Consider the following 27,098-nt stretch of genomic DNA (forward strand, 5'->3'; position numbering starts at 1 on the left):
AAATTTCAATTTATATCCTAAAGGTTCAATTCATATCCACAAAAGTTCAAGTCATATACTAAAATTTCAATTTATAAACTAAAATTCCAATACATAAACCAAAAATTTCAATTCATATCCTAAAGGTTCAATTCATATCCTAAAGGTTCAACTCATATCCATAAAAGTTCAAGTCATATCCTAAAATTTCAATTTATAAACTAAAATTCCAATACATAAACTAAAAGTCCAATTCATATCCTAAAGGTTCAACTCATATCCACAAAAATTCAAGTCATATCCTAAAATTTCAATTTATAAACTAAAATTTCAATACATAAACTAATATCCTAAAGGTTCAATTCATATTCTAAAGGTTCAACTCATATCCACAAAAGTTCAAGTCGTATCCTAAAATTTCAATTTATAAACAAAAATCCAATACATAAACTAATATCCTAAAGGTTCAATTCATATCCTAAAGGTTCAACTCATATCCACAAAAGTTAAGTCATATCCTAAAATTTTAATTTATAAACTAAAATTCCAATACATAAACTAATATCCTAAAGGTTCAAGTCATATCCTAAAATTTCAATTTATAAACTAAAATTCCAATACATAAACTAAAAGTCTCATTCATATCCTAAAGGTTCAATTCATATCCTAAAGGTTCAACTCATATCCACAAAAGTTCAAGTCATATCCTAAAATTTCAATTTATAAACTAAAATTCCAATACATAAACTAAAAGTCCAACTCATATCCTAAAGGTTCAATTCATATCCTAAATGTTCAACTCATATCCACAAAAGACAAAAGTTCAAGTCATATCCTAAAATTTCAATTTATAAACTAAAATTCCAATGCATAAACTAAAAGTCCAATTCATATCCTAAAGGTTCAATTCATATCCTAAAGGTTCAACTCATATCCACAAAAGTTCAAGTCATATCCTAAAATTTTAATTTATAAACTAAAATTCCAATACATAAACTAATATCCTAAAGGTTCAACTCATATCCACAAAAGTTCAAGTCATATCCTAAAATTTCAATTTATAAACTAAAATTCCAATACATAAACTAAAAGTCCAATTCATATCCTAAAGGTTCAACTCATATCCATAAAAGTTCAAGTCATATCCTAAAATTTCAATTTATTAACTAAAATTCCAATACATAAACTAAAAGTCCAATTCATATCCTAAAGGTTCAATTTATAAACTAAAATTCCAATACATAAACTAAAAGTCCAATTCATATCTTAAAGGTTCAATTCATATCCTAAAGGTTCAACTCATATCCACAAAAGTTCAAGTCATATCCTAAAATTTCAATTTATAAACTAAAATTCCAATACATAAACTAATATCCTAAAGGTTCAATTCATATCCTAAAGGTTCAACTCATATCCACAAAAGTTCAAGTCGTATCCTAAAATTTTAATTTATAAACAAAAATTCCAATACATCAACTAATATCGTAAAAGTTCAACTCATATCCACAAAAGTTAAGTCATACTAAAATTTTAATTTATAAACTAAAATTCCAATAGATAAACTAATATCCTAAAGGATCAATTCATATCCTAAAGGTTCAACTCATATCCATAAAGGTTCAAGCCATATCCTAAAATTTCAATTTATAAACTAAAATTCCAATACATAATCCTAAAGGTGCAACTATTAGGGTTTCTTCTCTTCAAACAATTTTTTCCCCAAATTAGTAGGTAAAACTAAATGTTTTGGACTAAATGTACTAATTAGAACCCTAAAAATTGCAAATAATATATAACTTTGAACCCTAACAAGGTTGAGCTAACTTTGAACCCTAACAAGGTTGAGCTAACTTTGAACCCTAACATGGAGAAATTAAACCTAACATGGAGAAATTAACTTTGAACCCTGACATAGTTGAACAAATAATATATAACTTTGAACCCTAACATGGAGAAATTAAATAAAATCAGTGTATTTTGAAAAAAAATAAGAAAGGAGAGAGAAACCTACCTTAGGAATGGAGGTCGCCGGTGGTGGAGCTGTTGCCGTCGGTGGTCGTCGGTGGCGTGGGTGGCGCCACTGTTGCTGGGAGTCGGGGGGTTTTGAGTGTGAGAGAGAAAAGAGAGATTTTGGAGAAATTTTTTGAAAGAATGAGAGGGGAAACCCGGTTTTGACACTGGAATTAAAAATAGCGACCAACTTTGGCCGCTATTTTGGTAGCTAAATAAGTTTTGACTTTTAGACCAAAATAGCGACCAAAGTTGATCGCTATTTTTTGATCGTTTGACCAAAATAGAGACCAAAGTTGGTCTCTATTTCTAAAAAAAATTAAATTTTTTTTAATTCAATTTAAAATTATATACATATGTAGTATAAATTTAGGATTTTAATTCAATTTAAGCTATATATATATATATACTATACTATACTATGCACTAAGTATTAGTGCATTAGCTAATATTATATCGAATATAGTTTATATATATACATATATTAATTGATATAAGTCGAGACGTTTTAATTTATTGTTAATATATATACATGCATATGAGTAGGTTATAAGTCGATGAATCAATTTACAAGTGTATCAATACCTAAAAGAACCCGTCCCTGTGTTCCGAGCGCTTCATGTTCTTATATATATATATAGCTTATATACTGTATTACTCTTAGACTCCAATTACAGAATACTACAGGGCATTCCCCGGAATAAAATGTCACGACCCGGATTTCCCACCCTCGGGAGTCGTGATGGCGCCTACTAATGAGAGCTAGGCAAGTCAACTCTTATTTGCTTACTTCGTTAATAATTACTTCTTTTAACAATGATCAGTGATAGCATGAAAGCAACGGAATTAAATAAATATGTGGAAGATTTAAATTTAAAGAAAACTGAACAATAATGCAAGAATCAACATATGCCTTTACCCAAGAACTGGTGTCACATTACTCACGAACTTCTAAGAGTGCTAAATACAATCGTTTGAAAGAAAATATAAACTGTTTGTCTCGAATATATGAGATAACAGACGGAAATAAAAGATAGAGGAGACGCCGGGCCTGCGAACGCCTGCAAGGCTACCTCAGTGTCTCACTGGACTGAAGGCTGGCTCCCGCGCTACTGTTGCTGTCCAAAACCTGGATCTGTGCAAAAGAGCACAGAGCGTAGTATCAGCACAACCGGCCCCATGTGCTGGTAAGTGTCTGGCCTAACCCCGACGAGGTAGTGACGAGGCTAGGACCAGACTCCAGATAAACCTGTATAGTTATATAATTTATGGCGGAAAAGTAAACAAGTAATAAATAGTTAAAGCTGGGGAAGGGGAAACATGCTTCGGGGATAGCAGTTAAAAGAAATAACAAGGAATAATAAGGAAGCTAGCACTATAACTTCTATCACAAATGAAGAAAATAAAGGCAACTTTCACTTTCAGTTTCCTCTTGTTGCAGGTGTGCAACCCGATCCCATTTCTCATATCTCGTGGTAGGCGTACCACCCGCTCCCATTTCATTCTATCTCGTGGTAGGCGTACCACCAGCTCCCAATTCATTATATCTTGTGGTAGGCGTACCACCCGCTCCCATTTCATAATATCTTGTGGTAGGCGTACCGCTCGCTCCCATTTCATAATATCTTGTGGTAGGCGTATCACCCGCTCCCATTTCATCAATCTTGTGCTAGGCGTACCACCCGCTCATATTTCATCAATCTTGTGGTAGGCATACCACCCGCTCCCATTTCATCAATCTTGTGGTAGGCGTACCACCCGCTCCCATTTCATCAATCTTGTGGTAGGCGTACCACCCGCTCCCATTTCATAATATCTTGTGGTAGGCGTACCACCCGCTCCCATTTCATCAATCTTGTGGTAGGCGTACCACCCACTCCCATTTCATAATGTCTTGTGGTAGGCGTACCACCCGCTCCCATTTCAGTTCATCACACAATCACAAGAAATCCCGACAAGGAAACATAAGTAATATAATAACTTCCCGGCAAGGGAACAAGGATATCGAAATAGTCATCCCGGCAAGGGGGAATCAGCTATAACCAATCTCACTTTGCTAGTACTCAGTTCAATTAATGGAAATACTTATAGATACAAGGTATACAAGGTATACAAGGTATACAATGATCAATTATAGAGGATCATTAATTAAAGTATACAAGGTGTCATTCAAAAACACAACAACTTTCAAGTTAAGACCCACGGTCATGCTTGACACCAACGTATAGATACTCGTCACCATGCCTATACGTTGTACTCAACAAGAAGCAAGTAGCAAATATGACTCAACTCCTAATCCATCAAGCTAGGATTAAACCAAACACTTACCTCGATACCTTGAACACCACTCAAGTCTCAATTATAGCTTTACCTCTTGATTCCACCACCAATCCGCTCGAATCTAGTCATAAGTTACTTAATCACATTAATAAATACTAAATGAATCAACCCCAATACATGAAAATGAGTTTTCCAAAGTTTTATCCAAAAGTCAAAATTCACCCCCGGGTCCACGTGGCCGCAACTCGAGGTTCGAACCAAAACCCGATTACCCATTCCCCCACAAATTCAAATATATGGTTTGTTTTGAAATCGGACCTCAAATTGAGGTCCAAATCCCTAATTTTAGAAAAACCTAGGTTCTACCCACATCACCCAATTTCCCCATAAAAAACTTTTCATTTGAAGTTGAAATCATGTTAAAAGATGTTAAGAAGTGAAGAAAATAAGCTAGAAATCACTTACCAATCGTTTTGGAGAAGAAAAGTTGTTTGGAAAATCGCCTCTTATGTTTTGGGGTTTTGAAAAGTGTAAAATAACTGAAATTCACGTGTATTTATACCCCTCTGAAGTTCCCACCGCGGACCGCGCAAGAAGGACCGCGGCCGCGCAGGCTCCCTGAAGACCTGCGGATCATTGCCCCTGCGGACCGCACCAAGCCGACCGCGGCCGCATAGCACCCACCGCGGACTGCTCAAGGCGACCGCGGCCGCGCTGGCCCCTCCGCGGTAGCACGTGATTTCTCTCGGACCGCGCAAGAGGGTTCAGAGGCCTGTCAAAATTCCTCAACCTGCAACATCTGATCTTCTAAAGCCTAAGGCATCCCGGAACCTACTAGAAACTCACCCGAGCCCTCGAAACTCTAAACCAAGCATGCACACTACCTCAAAAACACCCTACGAACATATTCGTATGATCACATCACCAATATAACATCATGAACATTGAATTGAGCCTCAAGATCAATGAAATTTCTCAGATTTCCTTTTAAACATCAATTTTCCCAATTTGGGTCCGGATCACGTCAAACGACGTCCGGTTTTGACAAAACTTTACAGGAGTGATTCAAAATATATATAAGACTCGTACCGAGCGCCGGAACCAAAATACGGGCCCGATACCATTGCTTTCTAATCAGATTTCATTTCCATTTTCTTTAAACGTTTTCAGAGAACAATTTCACTTAAAAATTCATAACTCGGCCTGGGGACCTCGGAATTCGATTCCGGGCATATGCCCAAGTCCCATATTTTCCTACGGACCCTCCGGGATTGTCAAATCACGGGTCCGGGTCTGTTTACCTAAAATGTTGACCGAAGTCAAATTTATTCATTTCGAGGTCAAAACTCAGCAATTTTCACAAGATTTCACATTTAAGCTTTCCGGCTACGCGCCCGGACTGCGCACACAAATCAAGGCGACTCTAAATGAGGTTTTCAAGGCCTCAGAGACATAGATTTCAATTTGAAACATGTGATATATATATAGTATAGTGTATTATATAATACACTATACTATACACTTAGTATATATAATACACTTAGTATATATATACTATACTATACTATGCACTAAGTATTAGTGCATTAGCTAATATTATATCGAATATAGCTTATATATATATATACATATATTAATTGATATAAGTCGAGACGTTTTAATTTATTGTTAATATATATACATGCATATGAGTAGGTTATAAGTCGATGAATCAATTTACAAGTGTATCAATACCTAAAAGAACCCGTCCCTGTGTTCCGAGCGCTTCATGTTCTTATATATATATATATATATATAGACACACACGCACGCTTCGTTGTACTGCTTAACTGCATATATAGCATGTTAGAGTATATTTTAGTCTATTCATCCTTTGTATTACAAAAGTGTTAACGTGTTACTTTATATTATTTAGATAGTAAATACAAAAGTGATTTTTAATTTTGACTATTGTTGACCTGAATAGAGACCAACTTTGGTCGCTATATATACATAAATTTTTGGTCGCTAAATTTAAATCAGATTTATTTATATTTTATATAATATTTAAAATAATAATATAATTGTTAAACGTTAGAACTGGGTCCCAGATTAGCGGCCAAAGTTGGTCTCTATCTGCTTCCCCTTTCGTAAGCCACCATCGCTAAATTTGAATTATATTTTTTTATATTTTATAAAAAAATTTAAATAAAAATATAATTATTAAAATTTTATAAGTGGGTCCCATTTTAGAGACCAAAGTTGGTCGCTAATTTTAAATTTTATTTATTTATCTTTTATAAATTTTTTTAAATAATATTATAATTATTATAATTTTATAAGTGGGTCCCACTGTAGCGACCAACGTTGGTCGCTAATCTCAGAATACCTTTGACCAAGCAAGTCTGACCAGTCCGGTCAATATTTTGACGAATTTAGCGACCAACCTTGGTCGCTAATGTATATCAAATAATTATTTTATTATTTTCGCCAATTTAGCGACCAACTTTGATCGCTTTTCTTGACAGACCAACTTTGGTCGCTAAAGTTTGGCCGCTTTTTTCGGGAATTCTAGTAGTGAATATTATTTTTGTCCATTTCGTCAATTTTATTTTGTGATACTTAATTTAATATATATTTTTACTAACTTATATAATTACTACTTAACTGACAGGATTAACGTTATATATAGAAAATCAGTCCGACAACAAAAACATCATTAAGATTTAGGTAAATGAATTTGAATTCTTGAAATTTGTAAGAATTGTGTAAAAATAAAATATTACCAAATAATCGAGATATTGCAAACTAAGAAGAATATCATATAGTAGTAAACTGGAACAACTGAGATAGTGGTATTCTTTATGATTAATCCCAACTTATAACTTAGTGTATGTATGTTGTCCACAGCCTTAGCTTTGTATAAATCAGGGGCAGGGGCATGCATGTGCGTGTTTGCGCTGTGTTCGGGTTCACATGATGAGTATAATGATCTATTATTGTACAAACAGTAATGCTATATATAAATTCAGAGAACACAGATTTAGAGATAAATGCATTTAAATATGGTATAGATAGTTGTGTGCATGCGTGCGACCTGGATGCATGTGTGTGTGTTTGCTGGTTCAGCATATGACAGCTATTTCTATCTAGAGACTAGAGCTAGCCTGGCTGCAAATTATTAAGTGACAGTGCAAGAGGCTATATTTTTGGCCAAGTAACTATGGTGGGGGCGAAGGGGGGCATGGAGCAAAGTAAAGGGTTGTAGTGGCCGCAGTCGGCACGCGGAGAGGTAGAGGGCGACCTAAGAAGTATTGGGGAGAGGTGATCAGACAGGACATGGCGCGACTTAGGATTATTGAGGACATGGCCTTTGACAGGGAATTATGGAGGTCGAGCATTAAGGTTGTAGGTTAGGGAAAAGTGTGAATATTTCTACAGCACAATAGAGTGAGACTAGCCAGTTAGGAGTTAGACTAAGAATGTCATTGGTCATCTATTGATGCAGGGTTTTACCTGCTAGTTTACTATACCAGCCATCTATTTCGTATTTCGTATTCTGTATTTCATATCTCTTATATTGTTGTATTGTTGATATTGCTTATATTGCTGTTATTTTATTATGCATTTCTTATGGTACTAATATATCGGCTCTTGTTGCTTTTTTTTTAGCCGAGGGTCTCCTGGAAACAGCCTCTCTACCCTTCGGGGTAGGGGTAAGATCTGCGTACATATTACTCTCCCCAGACCCCACTAGTGGGATTATACTGGGTCGTCGTTGTTGTTGTTGTTGTTGTATAGATCACGGATTTGTATCGTGGAATCAGCTACTGATACTTGCATCAGGGTAGGCTACTTATATCACACTTTTTGGGGTGCGACCCTTCCTCGAACCCTGTGCGAATGCAGGATGCTTCGGCACTGGACCGCCCTTTTTTAAGGAAATTTTACACCCTATAGAAAAGCTTAGTACTCTATTTATTTTAAATAAATACCATTTTAAAAATTATATTACATAGTTACCTTTTACCCTTTATAGCAAAATATCTAATTATAGTTATATCTTACACTTAAGGCACCATATACGCTAATTAATATTTTTCTCTCTCCCTTTTCAGATTTTCTCTCATATAATCATCGTAAATTTTAAACCACATTCTCTCTCTCTCTTTTTGCATACACTTTACTCTCTTCTCCCACAAAATCACGATTGTTGCCTCTGTTCGTTGCCCTAGTGGTTATAGCAGAGATTTCTTTTCTGGTTCGACTCGACGTGGCTGAAAAAGCCAATTCTTGGGCCGAGTCGTTTTATCAGTTCACCACGGCCTCTTGGTCCACCTCTCAATTGGCTATTGACGGCGGCGATGTTGATGAAGTCCAGTTGGGTGTTTTGGGTGGTGAGTTTGATCATGGCTTCGTACTTGGGAGTTGCGAGGAGTGGTAAAAAAGCTATGGTACTGATGTGTCAAAAACAATGTACAAGATGCGTGGGAATAGTGAGATTCAGGGTTTTTGCTCGACGGCGGATTCGTCGAAAATTAGGGTTTGTTCTTGAACAAAGACGACGGATTTTGGGGCTGAGCAACTTGTTTTTCTGTTAATATATTTCAAAGTATTTTCAACGTATCACACTGTATTTTCATGTATTTCATTGTATTCATTGTCTTTTTTTCATTGTAATTCAACGTATTTCGTTGTATTCCATGTATTTCATTGTATTCACTGTCTTTTTTTATTGTATTTCAATATATCCCGTTGTATTCTATGTATTTCAATGTATTCACTGTCTCGCTATATGCCATGAATGTATTCATATGTTTTTTTTAATTAATATAATTTATGTATTCAAATGTATTATATAATTTCTCTGAAGATTGTTATGTTTTTTGTGTATTTTTCAATTGAGAATCTTTTTTATAATTGAAAATAAAAAATTTGTGTGTTATAATTGAGTTTGTTGAGTTATATTAGGAGTTTATTATGTTAATTGATTCACTTTCCGTTTTAAAAACAGTGTAATCCCCTATTTTACACCGTGAATACAGTCGAATACAATAATTTGTCCAGCTGTAATCCCACGTTTCACTCCATGAATACAGTCGAATACACTCGAATACGACAACTGATTAGCTGGACTTCCCTGATTCACGCCTATTTTTGCTACTGTATTCATGAATACAATAACTTAAATACATCTTATAACCACAGAAAAGATATCTATAATCCGTAATATAGCAAATGGTATCTATAGATGGTTAATTACTATTAAAAGATAGTGCTTTATGAAAATTTCTATTTTTTTTTAACTATGGTGGGGGCAATTATGCAGCCGTTGGTTTTGGTGGGGGCGGCAATAGTTATAGTAAGTGGAAGCAATGGTGATGGCGATTTTGGTGCCAAAAACTATTTGGTGACGGTCACAGTCATTGGCACTATAGGTGCTTCTTGTGGAGGCAATGCCAATGGCTTGACTGTAAATTTAACATGCATTCATACCTAAAACAAGGCTTAAAAGAGAGGAAAAGAAGAGGGGAAGGGGGGAGGGTGGAACAAAAGAGGAAAGAATGGAACTTGGTCTCACTATTATTTTCCACAGAAACACTTAAAAATAACTTTTACATGCCAAAAAAGACATTGTTTATCTATAACAAGGAATAACCCCTTTTTCTCCCACTAATTATATATAATCTCCAGAACTGCTAAGAAAAATACTTCAAGAAATCAATTGGAAACTTATTCTTGAAGGAGAAGCAGTTCATCACCAATGCACAACCAAAAAAGAATAGTCCTAACCTAAACACCAACTTGAACATCTAATCATTCATTTACTAACAAATAAAAAGAAGTTTCAAAGAAAATACCCAAAGGATTCCTCTGTCTCTCTCTCCTAATATACTAGCTATCCTCATTCTCTTTCAGAGTCGCTTGAACTTGAACTTGAGCCTCACTTGTGGGGTTCTCTTTCTTGCCTTTAACATCACCTTTAACCAGACCTGTCTCTTGAGGCAACTTAACTACATGATCTGACTTTCCAGTGGTTGTTGCCTTATCGTCTTGTTTTGAAACTTTATGATCTACTTTTCCAACATCAGCTTCACTTATTTCAGATACAACAAATTCTTTAGGACTTGATTCAGAATTCTTGGATGAGCTGGCTTCACTTGGTTCAGTTTCTGATTCTCGTTGAAGGCTCGTGTTTGGTTTATCTGTATGGTTTTTCACGACTTGTTTCGTAGCTGAGTCTGTCCCCACACTTTGTGAATGTGAAGAAGCTCCCTTGCCTTTGGAGTCTCTTGCAAGGGGTCTTTTAGCATCCTCTTCAGGGAGATGCTTATGAATCAAATCAACATCTTCAGTTGGTCTTGGTTCAACAGTTGGTAATCCCATCTCATGGTCGTCTTTCAAACTTGACACTTTAGGCACTGGTCCATTTTTTGAACTCTCTGATTCTTCATTTGCCACCTTCGTATTAGGTGGCTTAAGAACAGACTCGGGATCCCTGGGAGAGCTGATAATATGAGGAACTTCTTGGATTTTTGACACATTCAAGCTTTCCGTGGTGCCTGCTTTCTCAATTGACTCAACTGGGGAAACAGGTGTCTCCTGTATATCAAAAATAAATTCACTTGACTACATGTGGAAACTAGGAGCATTCAAACAAGAACAAGAGGAAGAAGAATGGCAGTAACATGCATTAATTCCATAATCACATTAAGTGGACAGTAGTTTGCAATGTTTTTTCTCCATTCCCCAATGGTGAAAGAATAAAAAAAATAAAAAAAGACCAGTTATTTTGGTAAGATGCATGACATCAACAGTGCATATCATATGGCAAAGACAAAGGTAGCCATCAGTACTTCAGCTCTTTATGGACTTATGGTGAATGATAGGCAGATCTTTTTTGTCAAATCACTAGGCAGAGAAAATACTTGTGTGCTCTTGGTCCTCCTTTGGTACAACAATCTCAAATACCCGACGTTCAAGCAGATTTATTCTATACTCGATAAGTACCAATAGAATAGAACACCCTTGTTCGGAAATAATCGACTGAACAAGAGTGGTCCATAGGATAGTCATATTATAGTCTTTTCCAATGCAATAAAGTTACGTAGTGTCTATTTATCTTTGATATAAGGGGTATTTCCATGGGTTTGCCTTGGTATCGTGTTCATACCGTTGTATTGAATGATCCCGGTCGGTTGCTTTCTGTTCATATAATGCATACAGCTCTGGTTGCTGGTTGGGCCGGTTCGATGGCTCTGTATGAATTAGCGGTTTTTGATCCTTCTGATCCTGTTCTTGATCCAATGTGGAGACAGGGTATGTTCGTTATACCCTTCATGACTCGTTTAGGAATAACCAATTCATGGGGCGGTTGGAGTATCACAGGGGGACTGTAACGAATCCGGGTATTTGGAGTTACGAAGGTGTAGCTGGAGCACATATTGTGTTTTCTGGCTTATGCTTTTTGGCAGCTATCTGGCATTGGGTGTATTGGGATCTAGAAATATTTTGTGATGAACGTACAGGAAAACCCTCTTTGGATTTGCCAAAAATCTTTGGAATTCATTTATTTCTCTCAGGGGTGGCTTGTTTTGGTTTTGGTGCATTTCATGTAACAGGCTTGTATGGTCCCGGAATATGGGTGTCCGACCCTTATGGACTAACGGGAAAAGTACAACCTGTAAATCCAGCGTGGGGCGTGGAAGGTTTTGATCTCCTGTGATAACGATAATTCTCTTGATAGTTTCCTCTAATAATAAGTTTACTTTTTAACAATTAACTAGTGCTCCTTATCTACCTTCTGCAAATTCCTCATTTTGTTTTCCAGATTCTTAAGTTTAGTAGTTTATATCTAGAGGTTAGGGCTTTGTGCAGAAATATGTTTTATCATAATTAATTTCTGTCACATCCAAAATTTTATTTATCAAATTCTAAAGTTAATAGCAGGATACCCAAAGTAGTAGTCCAGCTTTCGTGTTTAAGATCCAGCTAAAATTTCACTATTACAAATCATATGATCCAAATCAACGTGAAGACATTTTATAAGTACAAATATATGCCAATAAATACACATGCCTTCGCAGTACAAATATATTGGTCATTGGAACCAAGTTTAGCACAACATCTACATACTGAAGCATGTCCTTTCAGCATGTTTGACACACCTAAAGATTGCTCGAATGAGAACAGCATATCTTAACTTCTTCACTTAATATAAGATCCAAAACTTCTTGCAAGACTAAGAAATGCACATCTCGTTTTAGGAAAACGTCACTAAGACATGTCTTTCGCCTCCAGTAGAGTTCATTCTTTGTCCTAATACTCATAGCGATGAACTGAAAGTTCTATAATTGACCTCATTTTGATAGTTTTGAACCAAAATTTTCCATTCAAAAAGAAAAAACTGAAAAGATTGCAAGAATAATATCTTTCCAAGTAAATGATCAAACTTTAAGCCATTTACCATTTGGATAAGCAGGACACTACCTATTTCCAAGATGTTAACTATTGAAGTAACATGAAAACTTTTCATAGACTAACAGAGGAGAAAACTTCATGTCCAAGGCCAAGAAATGGAAACAAATGGAAGAGTCCAACAATAGAGTATTCTATGATATCTTCTTTGATCGGTTTATGTATTTACCCTACAAATCCAATACATAACTTCAAATGTAATTTCTTCTACATAAACCATTTTGAACATGCAAATATGGAGATACATTTCACCTCGCGCTCATAATTTGATTATGAGGTGACAGAGAGAAAATGAAGTTAAGCTTGAGACTAACTGATAATTTTTCATTATTCTTGTTACAGAATGAACCTAGACACTTTACACAAGGAACATAGACTGTTTCTTAGCAGTGTCCATAACCCATATATAGATAGCAGATTTGTAGGAATCTCTTTTATTTCTTTCCTTAGTTAGCACCTGATGTACATGTATATATATTTATCACTACATGGAATAATATACCAATTTGATTCTTCCATACCTTGTTAATTACATGGTATCAGAGCCACATTTGTGGCTTCGCCGGAATTGAGTTTGTCTCGCCGGAGTTGACCAAAACTTTCCGGTTGACACGTAAGGTGCGTGTGTGGTCCATTCTCTGTCCAGCTTTGTTCTCCGAGATCAGCTTGATATTTTCGATCGATTGTTGGTTATCCTCTGATAACAGAACCTTATTTTCGTGAAGAAGAGACTCGGACAAGGTTGTATTACATCAATTTTGGTCAGGTTTGAGTTCTTCTACTGTTTGGTTTGTTTTTGGGATACTGAAGTAGTCGTGAAACAATATTCTTGCATCTGATTGCTTGTTTTGTGAATTGGCATTTGTTGGGTCTTCCTTGTAAGATGCTTTGTTACAATTTGAGACTTGATATTATCTGTTGGGTCTTCCCTTATCAGAAACTTTGTTGGTCTCTGATTTTATTTGATTTGGGGACATATTTGTTTGGTTCTCTGATTTGGTTGAGTGAATTATTGGAGTGGAGTTCTGTTAAATAGATTGTTGACTTCGTGTTTACCAAAGATCTGTTTTGGTATCTTTTAGCTTTGGGGACCTCAGTTAATTTAATCGGCTTGTTATTCAAAGGAAAACATGATGGTAAAGAATAACAATGCAACAACTCCTAGTCCAACAATCTTGGTTTCGGATGAGTTTCTAAAGTTCCTTCAAAATCATAAATCAGTTAAGGAATCTTCTTCAATTACTGTCTTTGTTGGGTCAGATAAAACATGTCTTATCACCTCTTCCAATAAATGGGTGATCGATTCAGGTGCCACAAATCACATGACAGGTAATCCAAATATTTTTTCTAACTTTCTGTCACGTCCTTAGTTGTTAACTAAGTACACGTGCGACACTTGACAACTCGCTCACGATCTTGCACAACTTGCTCACGTTCTTGCTATGTCAAGTCAGCCTTACTACACTCAAGATCGCTAAGAGAATGGAAGAAAGAACACAAGAGAATTGTTAAAGGAAGCTTTGTATTAGAGAGAACTTGAATTGTTTGCTTGATGAATTACAAATGAATGACCCCCTTTATATACTAGTCTCCTAGGGGCTAGTGTGTAAATATTAATTATTACACAAGTCCTTGATATTTACAAGATAAGGGCTTTTTCTAGAATTCTCTACAAGCTTAGAAGATTCCAAGGACTTTCCTAGCAAATCCATAAGGATCTAGGTTCTTCCTAAGGAAATGTCCATACCTCTCTAGAATCTTCTCACAAATGCTAGCCTTCTTCTCATGTAAGCTTCCACATGGCATTAATATATGCCAAATGGCGCCTATGTGGCATGATGACATGGTGGGTCATCACACTCTCCCCCACCCAATATTACGACGACCGCGGCGCAATGCTGCTGCATAAACTCTCGAATCTTATCTTTGAATTGCCACAAGTTTTCATATCGTTCCCACGTGGCCTCCTCCGGTGATTGCCCTTTCCAATTGACGAGGAACATAGCGGTGGCTTTTTGCCCTTGTTTTCGCCTAGCCTGGTAATCTATGATAGCCTCAATCTCCCGATCATGCGAGGCGGTGATAGTCATTGGCGCCCGACTCGATTGGCCCCTACTCGGATCATCCTTATCTTCATGATATGGCTTAAGCATGCTGGCATGGAAGACAGGGTAGATCTTAAGATACGATGGCATGTCAAGCTTGTATGAGATCTTGCCTACCTTGGCGACGATCTTTAATGGCCCCTCATACTTGCGAATCAGATTCTAATGCATGCCCCGTAGTGCCTTGAATTGTCTTGGGTTAAACTTCACCATGACTATGTCCCCAACTCTATAGTATGTGGGACGCCACTTACGGTCCGCAAACTTCTTCATCTTCTTAGCTGCCTTATCCAAGTAGGACTTAGCAGTGTCGAGCTGTTCCTCCCATCCTTTGGCCATATGATAAGCCCCCAAACTCTTTCCCTCGAACGCGGCTGGTAAGGAATGTGGAGTTTGTGGTTGTTGGCCTGTGGCTAGCTCAAATGGTGTTCGTCTCGTGGACTCACTCCGTTGCAAGTTATAAGAGAATTGGGCGATGTCTATGAGCCTTGCCCAATCTTTCTCATGCGCGCTTACATAATGCCTCAAGTAGCATTCTAGTAAGGCATTGACTCGTTCCGTTTGTCCATCCGTCTATGGGTGGAAACTAGTAGAAAAGTGCAGCTTCGTACCAAGTATGTCAAACAACTCTCTCCAAAAGTTTCCAGTAAAGCGGGGGTCTCGATCACTGATTATATGCCTTGGTAAGCCCCAATACTTCACCACGTTCTTAAAGAATAGCTTGGCGGCTTCCTTGGCTGTGCAACCTGGTGAGGCGGGCATGAAGGTGACATATTTGGAAAATCTATCCACGACCACCATAATAGTACCATAACCGTCGGACCTTGGTAGGCAAGTGATAAAGTCCATAGTCACGCTCTCCCATGGACGCTCTGCAACTAGTAGTGGCTCCAAAAATCCTCTGGGTTGTTGTTGCTCAACCTTATCCTGTTGACATACAAGACAAGTCTGCACATAACATTCTATATCATCTCGCATTCGTTGCCAATAGTAGACTGACTCAACCAAGGCCCTGGTGCGACGTTGGTCTGGATGACCAGCCCACATTGTATCATGACTCTCCCTTATGATCCGCTGTCTAATGTCTCCAAACTTAGGCACGTAGACCCGCCGACCCGTGGTAAGCAATATGACGTCTTCTACCCAAAAATGTCTCGTCTTGCCCTGGTTGGCTAACTCGATAAGTTGTTTGGCTGCTGGATCATGTTGCATGCCTTCTTTTATAGCCTCTCGAATATCCCATCTCGCTGAAGTGATTGCAGCAAGCTCGGCTTTCCGGCTCAAGGCATCGGCTACAACGTTACCTTTTCCCGGCTTATACACCAGCGCATAATCAAACTCGGCCAAGAAATCCTGCCACTTAGCCTGCTTTGGTGTGAGCTTCTTCTATGTCTGAAAGTAGCTAGTAGCCACATTATCAGTCTTGACCACGAACCTCGACCCGAACAGATAATGTCTCCATGTACGAAGGCAATGCACAATGGCAGTCATTTCCTTCTCTTGTACCGTGTAACGCCGCTCCGTCTCATTTAACTTGCGGGTCTCAAATGCTATGGGATGCTTATCCTGCATCAGGACACCCCCAATGGCAAAGTCTGAGGCATCTGTGTGCACCTCAAAAGTCTTGGCTCCACAACTCAGTCAATTGTGCGGCCTTTGCTGAGTATCCACTGATGAACCGACGATAGTAGTTAACAAGGCCAAGGAAGGATCTCAACTCAATTACCTTTATGGGTGCCTCCCACTCCTGGATAGCACGTACCTTAGCCTCGTCCATGCGTAGCTCGCCATTGCTAATGACATGGCCCAAGAAGTGCTCCTTTGATTGTGCAAGCTCGCACTTCTCTCTCTTGATGTATAGCTCGTTCTCCTGCATGACTTGGAAAACCTTCCTTAAGTGCTCCATGTGTTCCTCCAAGGTGTTGCTGTAGATGACTATGTCATTCTAGGTAGACAACCACGAACTGATCAAGGTAGGGATGAAAAATCTTGTTCATAAGGGTGCAAAATGTGGCCGGTGCATTGGTTAAGCCGAAGGGCATCACCAACCACTCAAAGGCTCCATATCTCATCACACATGCTGTCTTTGGCTCATCCCCTTCCGCAATGCGAACCTGGTAGTAGCCCTTTCGAAGATCCACCTTGGTAAAGTACTTGGCTTGCCCAAGTCTATCAAACAAGTCAGCAATGAGCGGGATTGGGTACTTATTCTTCACGGTGACCTTATTAAGTGCTCGGTAGTCTATGCACAAACGCAACGATCCATCCTTCTTCTTCTGGAATAAAACTGATGCGCCAAAAGGTGCCTTTGATGGGCGAATGTGACCAGCATCTAGCAGCTCCTTCAATTGTTTCCTGAGCTCCTCTAGCTCGGGAGGTGCCATACGATATGGGGCAAATGCGGGTGGCTTAGCCCCTGGCTCCAACTCAATCTTGTGATCCTCCTCTTGCCTGGGCGGCAAGTGCTTAGGCAACTCCTCGGGCATGACATCTTTGTTTTCCTTAAGCAACTTCTTTATGAAAGGCGGCACTGTCTCTTGAAAATTTTTGTCTTCCTCTAGACTTGCAATGGTTGCCACGAACGTCGGCTCCCCCTTCTTGATCCCCTTGACAACCTGCATAGCTGTTGTGCTTGGATCTGTCCGTGTGGCATAGTCACTGTAGGTACCATGCAAGCTCCTTCTCGCTCCATAACCAAGAGACGTTGAAGTCAGGGGTCAATTAAAGTATGACAATGTCTAAAGAACTCTTGCCCCAGTATGATGTCAAAGATATCCATAGCGGTTACAGTAAAGTTTGTCATACCTTTCCAAGTTCCCAATTTGACACCAACTCCATTAGCTACCCCACGAGCATTCTGTATCTCGGCATTCACGGTCTTGACGCGAGAGTTGGTTGGAGCAAGCTTCAATTCTAGTCTCTTTGCGGCAGCCTCAGTCACGAAATTATGAGTTGCTCCAGTATCCACCATTGCACGAGCGGGCTTGTTGTTGATGGTGAGATCCACATACTGATTGCCATTCTCGGTAGGTTGGATAGCTTGCTTCGTGACAGCACCACATAATCCGATCATACCCAACTGTGCGGTTCCTGGACTCTCTCCTTGTGGCTGCTCCTTTCGCTCACGTACCATGGCACTGAGGCTCTTGAGGTCAGGACAATTCCTGAAGCCATGTGGCCTTCCACATATATAGCATCCCTTCTTCTCGACCTGCGCCTTCTTCTCGGCTTAGTCCTGACGACCACTCGACTTTTTGAAATCTTGAGTCTTGGATTATAGTTGTTGTATCTACTTGACTTTGCCACGGTCTCCCCCACCTTTGGCATTGTTAACCTTTGACTCCTTGACATTGCCTTTGTCGTGCTTGTCATGCCTGAAATCCATTAATGATTCGGCCTCCACTATGGCTTGGTCTATATCAGTGACTTGTCGGCGTTGCAACTCCTGCTTAGCCCAATTTTGCAACCCGTCCATGAAGTGGAACAACAAGTCATCATTGGTCAGGTTGGGGATTTGAAGCATAAGGGTAGTGAACTCCTTGACATTGTTACGTATGCTCCCTGTTTGCTTCAATTCCCTAAGTGTGTGCCTTGCCTCGTACAAGACATTGTTTGGAAAGAACTGTCGCTTGAACTCCGCTTTGAACTGATCCCATGTGCTAATAGTACATAGACCTTTATCCACGTCGGTCATCTTCCTTCTCCACCATAGCATGGCAGTCTCTGAGAGGTACAATACCGCAGTGTTGATCTTGGCCTCGTCGTCCCTCACTTTGCCGTGCCTGAAGTAGTTCTCCAAGTGCCAAAGGAAGTTTTCCACTTCTTGTGCATCACGAACACCTTTGAACACCGGGGGTTTAGGAGCCTCGATCTTGGCCTCCGTCGTCACCACAACACTGTTGGCTACCTCGGTCACGCCAGTATTGACATGCTCTTCGAGTGACTCTATCCTTGCCTTCATAGCATCGATAGTACTCAAAGCCTCCATGAGTCTGCACTCTAAGGCAGTGATGGTTTGCCTTAGTTCCATCTCAGTCTGTGTACGTCCCTCCAAGTCATTTCGGATACTCTCAATCTCTTCAAGAGTGTGCCCCTCAAGAACATTAAGGGTGCCTTCCACCTTCCCCAAGCGTTGGCCAAATATCTCCACGGCATCCATCCCCGCGTTCATCTTCATCACCCACTCTTTACCGAGCGAGACGTCCTCTGGAAGGACCTCCACTTCATCCTCGCTCGCCTCAGTGGCAGATGGTTCTTGGGATGTAAGCCCTTCGTTTGACACAACCTCAGGTGGCACTTCCTAGCTCTTGTTGGTGGCATTCCTCTTTTTGCTACGGCCACTCTTGCCAACAGCATCCTAGATGACGTTCGCTTGGGTGTTGGCAGCGTTAGTTTCTCCGTCGTTCGCCATTCCCTTAGTTGAAATCTTTGCTCTGATACCACGTTGTCACGTCCTTAGTTGTTAACTAAGTACACGTGCGACACTTGACAACTCGTTCACGATCTTGCACAACTTGCTCACGTTCTTGCTATGTCAAGTCAGCCTTACTACACTCAAGATCGCTAAGAGAATGGAAGAAAGAACACAAGAGAATTGTTAAAGGAAGCTTTGTATTAGAGAGAACTTGAATTGTTTGCTTGATGAATTACAAATGAATGGCCTCCTTTATATACTAGTCTCCTAGGGGCTAGTGTGTAAATATTAATTATTACACAAGTCCTTGATATTTACAAGATAAGGGCTTTTTCTAGAATTCTCTACAAGCTTAGAAGATTCCAAGGACTTTCCTAGCAAATCCATAAGGATCTAGGTTCTTCCTAAGGAAATGTCCATACCTCTCTAGAATCTTCTCACAAATGCTAGCCTTCTTCTCATGTAAGCTTCCACATGGCATTAATATATGCCAAATGACGCCTATGTGGCATGATGACATGGCGGGTCATCACATTTTGCTCACATAAAGCACCCTCTCCAGTTACTGTAGCTGATGGATCAACTTGTAGCAGTGTTGGATCTGGGACTGTTAAACCAACTTCATCTATTACCCTGTCATCTGTATTAAGTCTACCAAACTTGGCCTTTAACTTGATTTCTGTTAGTAAAATCACCAAAGACCTTAATTGTTGTGTTGCATTCTTTCCCGATCATTGTTTGTTTCTAGATCTTACAACAAAACAGGTTATTGGTAAAGGATATTTATCTGGTGATCTCTACATCCTTGATGAATGGGAGCCACGGTCTATTGCATGCTCTAGTGTTGTGTCTCCCTTTGAAGCACATTGTCGATTGGAACACCCCTCTTTGCCTTTGTTGAGGAAGCTTTGTCCTTAGTTTTAGAATATTTCTTCATTGGATTGTGAGTCATGTCGATTTGCAAAACACCATCGCATATCGTTAAATCCAAGGGTTAATAAACGAGTTGAGTCAGCTTTTGAGTTAGTTCATTTTGTTGTTTGGGGACCATGTCCCGTTGTTTCCAAAACTGGGCATAAGTATTTTGTCACCTTTGTAGTAGATTTTTCTCGAATGACTTGGATTTACTTTATGAAGAGCCGCTCTGAAGTGTTTACTCACTTTTCTACCTTCTATGCTGAAGTCAAAACTCAATTTAACGCTTCGGTGTGTATTCTAAGGAGTGATAATGCTAAAGAATACATGTCAGAGTTATTTCAGTCATACATAAGACACCATGGTATACTACATCAGTCTTCATGTGTTGATACACACTCTCAAAATGGATTTGCTAAGAGGAAGACTAGGCATCTACTTGAGACAGCTCGGGACTTTTGTTCCAAATGAAGGTTCCTAAACAGTTCTGGGCTGATGCGGTCTCTACGGCTTGCTTTCTGATTAATCGCATGCCGTCTACTGTGCTTGGTGGTAATGTACCTTACACTGTCCTTTTTCCAAACAAGGCATAATTTCCGGTGGAACCTAAGATATTTGGAAGCACATATTATGTTCGAGATGTTCGACCATCTGTTACCAAGTTGGATCCTAAGGCATTGAAGTGTGTTTTCCTTGGCTATTCTCGCCTTCAGAAAGGGTATCGGTGTTATTCTACTGAACTTGGCAAATACTTGGTGTCAACTGATGTGGTATTTTCAGATACTACACCATTCTTCTATGCACCTCCCATTTCTACAAGTCAGGGGAAGGAAGATGAGTGGCTAGTATATCAGGTTACTCGTACTTTGACAGAACAACGAGATGATGTTCCTCCATCTCCTAGTTCTATCGAGCACCAATCCACTATTCTGCCTTCAGCACCTGCTCCAACTATGTTAGCAAGACCGCCAATTGCTCAAGTTTACTCGCCGAGGCAACAGACGAATGATACATGTTCTGCACCAGTTCCTTCATCATTAGTTCCTTTATCATCAGATTTGCCTCCACATGACCCTCTAGAAAACCTTGACCTTCCAATTGCTCTTCGCAAAGGTATACATACTTGCAAATCCACATATTCTATTGCTAATTTTGTTTCCTACAACCACTTGTCTCCTGCATCTAGATCTTTGATTGTGTCTCTAGACGCTGTTTCTATACCCAAAACAGTGAAGGAGGCTTTGAATCATCCTAGTTGGTCTGAAGCAATGCTTGAGGAAATACATGCCTTAGAGAAAAACCACACTTGGGATTTAGCGGATTTACCCAGTGGAAAGAAAGCAGTGGGATGCAAGTAGGTCTTCACGGTTAAAGTTAATCCTGATGGCTCTGTGGCGAGACTTAAGGCCAGACTTGTGGCTAAGGGGTATGCTCAAACTTATGGGGTGGATTATTCAGACACCTTCTCTCCGATTGCCAAACTTACTTATGTCCGCTTGTTCATTTCTCTAGCTGCTTCTGAGAATTGGCTTTTGCATCAATTGGATATTAAGAATGTTTTTCTTCATGGTGATCTCCATGAAGAGGTATATATGGAGCAACCACCTGGTTTTGTTGCTCAGGGGGAGTATAGCAAAGTCTGCCATTTGAAGAAATCCTTATATGGCTTGAAGCAGAGTCCCTGGGCTTGGTTTGGTAAATTTAGTGAAGCAGTTCAAGAATTTGAGCTGAAAAAGAGCAAATGTGATCATTTTGTCTTCTACAAGCAATCAACAGTTGGATCTATTCTCCTTGTTGTATATGTGGATGACATTGTTATCACAGGCAGTGATTATGTAGGAATCTCTTCTCTCAAGTCTTTCTTGCATACTAAGTTTCATACAAAAGACTTGGGACAACTGAAATACTTCTTGGGAGTAGAAATAACTAGAAGCAAGAAGGGAATTTTTCTATCTCAGAGAAAATATATTCTTGACTTACTAGCAGAAACTGGTAAGCTGGCTGCCAAGCCGTGCAGTACTCCAATGGTTCCTAATTTGCATCTTATAAAAGATGATGGCGATCCATTTAATGATCCAGATAGATACAGGAGGTTAGTTGGGAGATTAAACAATCTCACTGTGACTCGTCCAGATATTGCTTTTGCAGCTAGTATGGTTAACCAGTTCATGTCCGCTCCCACAGTTAAACATTGGGAGGCTTTGGAGCAGATCCTATGTTACTTAAAAGGAGCTCCTGGACTTGGCATATTATACAGCAATCACGGTCATTCTCGCATTGATTGTTTTGCAGATGCAGATTGGGCAAGATCCAAGAATGATAGAAGATCTACTACTGGTTACTGTGTATTTGTTGGTGGAAACTCGGTATCATGGAGAAGTAAGAAACAAAACGTTGTATCTAGGCCCAGTACAAAATCCGAGTATAGAGCTATGGCACAATCAACATGTGAGATAATGTGGATACATCACCTTTTAACTGAAATTGGGTTGAAGCATCCTACTCCATCAAAACTCTGGTGTGATAATCAAGTTGCACTCCATATTGCCTCAAATCCAGTGTATCATGAAAGAACTAAACATATTGAAGTTGATTGTCATTTTATTCGTGAGAAGATTCAGGAGAACTTGATTTCTACTGGCTACGTGAAGACAGGAGAGCAGCTAGCTGATTTGTTCACTAAAGCACTGAATGGCACTCGAGTTGATTACCTTTGTAACAAGCTGGACATGATCAATATATATGCTCCAGCTTGAGGGGGAATGTTACAGAATGAACCTTGACACTTTACACAATGAACATAAATTGTTTCTTAGTAGTGTCCATAACCCATATATAGATAGCAGATTTGTAGGAATCTCTTTTATTTCTTTCCTTAGTTGGAATAATATACCAATTTGATTCTTTCATACCTTGTTAATTACAATTCTATAATTGAATGCACTACAAAAGAAGTTAAAAAGATACACGGGGTGGGGTGGGGTGGGGGGTTGCACTAAATTTTCTACAACCAAAGGGAATCCAATTAACCATGTAAGTTAGCACTATTCTTATGATTCTGGCTCATTTGATGAGATGATAGATCCTACCATGTAAAAACTAGATTGTGACATCACTATTTCAGTTTTCAGAAACTAAAGCCAGAATACATCAAAAGCATTTGCCACTCATTTCGTATTGTCAACTGATATATAGACTAGACAAAATAGGGTTGGAGGAGGGGAAATTATCTTCAGTCCTATCACTGAGTTATCAGTTGACCTTAGACATTCACACTCAAAACAGTTTAACAAAAGCATCTCACACTGTTAATACAAGGTTATAACAGTGGTGAAAATATATCTTTGACATTCAAGGGTGCATATATTCCTAAGATGGAAAATATGTATAAGTTTACTTAAGGGGACGTTTGCTTAAGGACAAGTTTATACACGGATTGCTATATGTGGATTGTAATACAATGTATCATAGTTACCAGATTATGTACTAAATTTGTAAGTGTTAATTGTATTCAGATGTTTGGTTCAATATATTAAAATACATGGTGTATCATCTAAAACAGATGTTTGGTTAACTTGGAAATGATGTATTTCCAACAACTCATTTGGCCTATGTTACATCACTTCAAATTCATTAAGTAATTAAGATCAATTATCTCAAATAAAGAAGAATTTAAGAGAAAAGTTAAAAAAGATGTAATAAAATATGATAAAATCTAAGATCTAGGTATCACCCAATTTAGTCCAAATAGATTAAAGAATGTGCACCATAACTCTCTTTGTCTGTAAAAGGGCTGATCCCTCAAGCTTTTGTAATTTATAGTACTGAATAGTGAATAATACTACTTACTTTTTTGGATGACTTCGAGTCAATAGATGCCTGACTATCTCGTACATGTACTGGAGGAGCACTTGCACTGCCAAGGACTTCATCACGTTTTGATATCTCCGGCTTTGCAATATCAAGATCATCTCTGTCCATTACCGCCTCTCTCGGACGCAATTCTTTGGAATCTACTGATGAAAGAATCTGTTCATTAGTTGGAATGGACTTCTCAATGTCTTGATTATTTTCCATAGGTTCCCTCTCAATAAAAGAAACAGTCCTTTTAACCAATTCAGGGGGCAGCTCCATTTCAGATTCTGGAAGCGAATCTGAAGCAATTGAGGAGGAAGAAATATTTTTCTTGATGGAAGGAGGACTGGCATCATAAATAGGTTCCAAATGTAAGCTCTCGTCCACTGAACTGCTTGTGATGTTCAGATCTGACCCATTAGGTGAATGTTGCCCGGAGATGGTTTCAACATGACTCATTGCTTCCTCTGAACTTAATCTCACTACTTCTTTGTCAGCAAAGGCCCTTTCACTTACTTCTGACGATGACGAGGAGCTTGACTGACTACTAAATTTTTGTTCAGAAGTTTCTGACTTTGAACTAATTTTAGACGGATCAAGTTCCATGGAACTGGCCGCTGTTTCTTCATGGAACACTATTGGTCCCACTTTATGACGATTTTCCACATTCTGCAGTTTAACATCAGTGTCATCGAGTTCAATATCTCTCTTATCAGATGCACCTAGGACCAGACATTCTACTTCCTCGGAGGATTGGCTTCCATGTCCGACATCATCAGCAGCATTCTCTATCTTAGATATCAGTTCTGGCTCCTTGAAGATATTTTCTTCATTCAGGTTCTTGTCTTCTGCATCTTCTTCAGTGAGGTTCTTGTCTTCCAGATCTTCAATAGAACCCTGTGACTCTGTTTCAAGAACAGAACTTACCTTAGAATCACTGAGATCACTAGGATGCCTTTGAAATGGAGAATAACTTGTTCCTTCAGAAGCCATCATATCAGGAACAAAATAAGGTCTCAAGCGTATATCTTTCTTGTCTTGCTTGTTCAGCCCAAAGATTGAGGGCCCAACACTAAAACTTTCATGCCTCCTAAAAAATGGCTCTTTTGGTTGAGATGTGATAAACTCTTGTTGGAAATTGTCTCCTGTAAGATCAGGTTTCTCTTCACTTGGGTCATAAGGAAGATCAAATGGGTTCCGCCTTGGTAATAAAATAGATGGAGCAGAGCCAGGGATAGGAGGCAGTCCAAGGTCATAGTTATCACTAGGAAGATCAAAAGGGTTCTGTCTTGCTGTTGAAATGGGAGGGATGTTTAATGGAACATCAGCACTTACCAAGTCTATCAAATTCTTCTCATCTATCAAACTCATGTTCTTCCTTGATCTTCTCCTTGCGATAAGACTCTCCAATCGTTGATTCCTTTCTAGCTCAGAGCTTCCCAAGTCCATTAGATTCTTCTCATCCTCCTCCGTCCATGTAATAGCAGACTTTGGATCTTCTTTGTCTCGTGCTTCTTCTTCGTCTTCGTTCTCATCATCTGCAGCTTCTAGTTCTTCCTGGTCTTCAGAACCATCATCAGATTCATTATCACCCTCAGAGGACTCGCTGGAACTCTCTGAAGCAGCATGAGAAACATCATGCGAAATATTGACAGGTTGAGGATTGTCTTCATCTAAAAGTGGATGCAACTCATCAAGCATTGGCATAATATCAGCTATTGAAGCATCCGGAGAAGAGCTCTCTGCTCGATCAGACCCTGAATCTAAGGCCTCGTTGTATTCCTCCTCCCTATGTTTCCAAGGTGAACCAGGAGGAGAATCAAGGTTAACCCTTCTAGAATCAAAGGAATCAACTGATTTGTCGTTATCAAATTCAACACTCTCATCATCAGCCTTCGAGGTGGGAGAGTACTGATTCTCCATAAGATCCTCATCACCAATTTTATCTTCATTCGTCTGCTCATCAAACTCCCTTGCCACCCGAGAAACTCCATCAACTAGAGGAGAACGATCGCCAAATCTTTGACCTCTATGAACCTCACTAAGCAAGCTAGATTTATCAGTTGACTGGTCTACTTCATCCCTCTCTTGATCAGTATATCTATTATCAGTCTCAACACGACTAACATCTCGTGACAATCCAGTTTTCAGAGGCACTATACCATCAGCTGTATTTTCTTGCATTTCAAATTGGGTTATGTTAGGCTGACCATAACTTAGCAAAGTTCCAAGCAGAAGAGCAGTGCAAACAAGAACAGGCGAGACAGTCAGCAATAGGGAAAACACAAAAGGAAATGATGTGTACAAAAATGACAAGAAACACAGGATACACACAAGGAATGGATGATTCCAAACTGTCCTATAACACAGTTTAATCGGAAAGATTACAGCTTTCTTCATTTTAACTCCAATCTCTAACAATCGAATACCCATCTCTCTTGTTTTTCTATGAACAAAGGAGTTAACTTTGTCAGAAGTGGGATCTGAACATGTATTTTTCTCACTGTTCCCACCTAGTTTCTTTAAAGTAAGGATCAATTACTCAATTCTCTTTAGATCAAGACAAAGAATATATATAAATCCCACCTTTGATAAATCAATACAAACACAAATGCAAAATTCAATGACCACCAATTCTTCCTGGCAAAAAAAGGATAATATTAAAACCCCAGAAAAGATTTTGATATTCAAATAACAAGAAAGACTAAACAAAGAGAAAATACATACCAGTGTTGAAATAGAGATCAATCTCGATAGTGTCCACAAAAACCCAACAACTCTGCTTCTTTTTTACCTAAAGCTAAAGTCTATTGATTGGTATGTGCAGGTATTGGGTCTTTGTATTGGTCATTTACTGGCGTAAATTTGGCCCCTTTCTGTTCTGTAATTTTTGATCGATAGATTTGAAGAAAAATGGCATTTGATTGAGGAATCAGACAACAGCCAAAATGGGATTTTGATTTATTTGTTCAATAATAATAGTTTAATAATGAACCTTTTCATGTGCTTGGTCATCACTCGTTAGATTTAGTATGGCTACTGATTTGTCAATGGCAGGACCATATTATAGTTTAGCCTACTTT

The 27,098-nt window shown here is 38.9% G+C and overlaps 1 protein-coding gene across 2 annotated transcripts; it reads right to left on the bottom strand.

The window, feature by feature from the left end:
- Positions 1-9,809: 9,809 nt before the first annotated feature.
- LOC107760250 (uncharacterized) lies at positions 9,810-27,098 on the bottom strand. 2 transcript variants are annotated; one of them, XM_075254303.1, is made up of 4 exons: positions 26,743-27,049; positions 26,602-26,655; positions 24,010-26,230; positions 9,810-10,851 (listed from the first exon to the last, which is right to left on the bottom strand). In XM_075254303.1, the coding sequence occupies exons 3-4, from the start codon at positions 26,197-26,199 to the stop codon at positions 10,144-10,146; spliced, it is 2,898 nt and encodes a 965-aa protein (XP_075110404.1). In that variant the 5' UTR covers positions 26,200-26,230; positions 26,602-26,655; positions 26,743-27,049; the 3' UTR covers positions 9,810-10,143. The 2 variants fall into 2 exon arrangements, with proteins under 2 accessions (XP_075110404.1, XP_075110403.1); XM_075254302.1 differs by having other exon boundaries at positions 24,010-26,655; positions 26,743-27,098.

The sequence above is a fragment of the Nicotiana tabacum genome, chromosome 5 (assembly GCF_000715075.1).
Source record: "Nicotiana tabacum cultivar K326 chromosome 5, ASM71507v2, whole genome shotgun sequence".
Taxonomy (NCBI): domain Eukaryota; kingdom Viridiplantae; phylum Streptophyta; class Magnoliopsida; order Solanales; family Solanaceae; genus Nicotiana; species Nicotiana tabacum.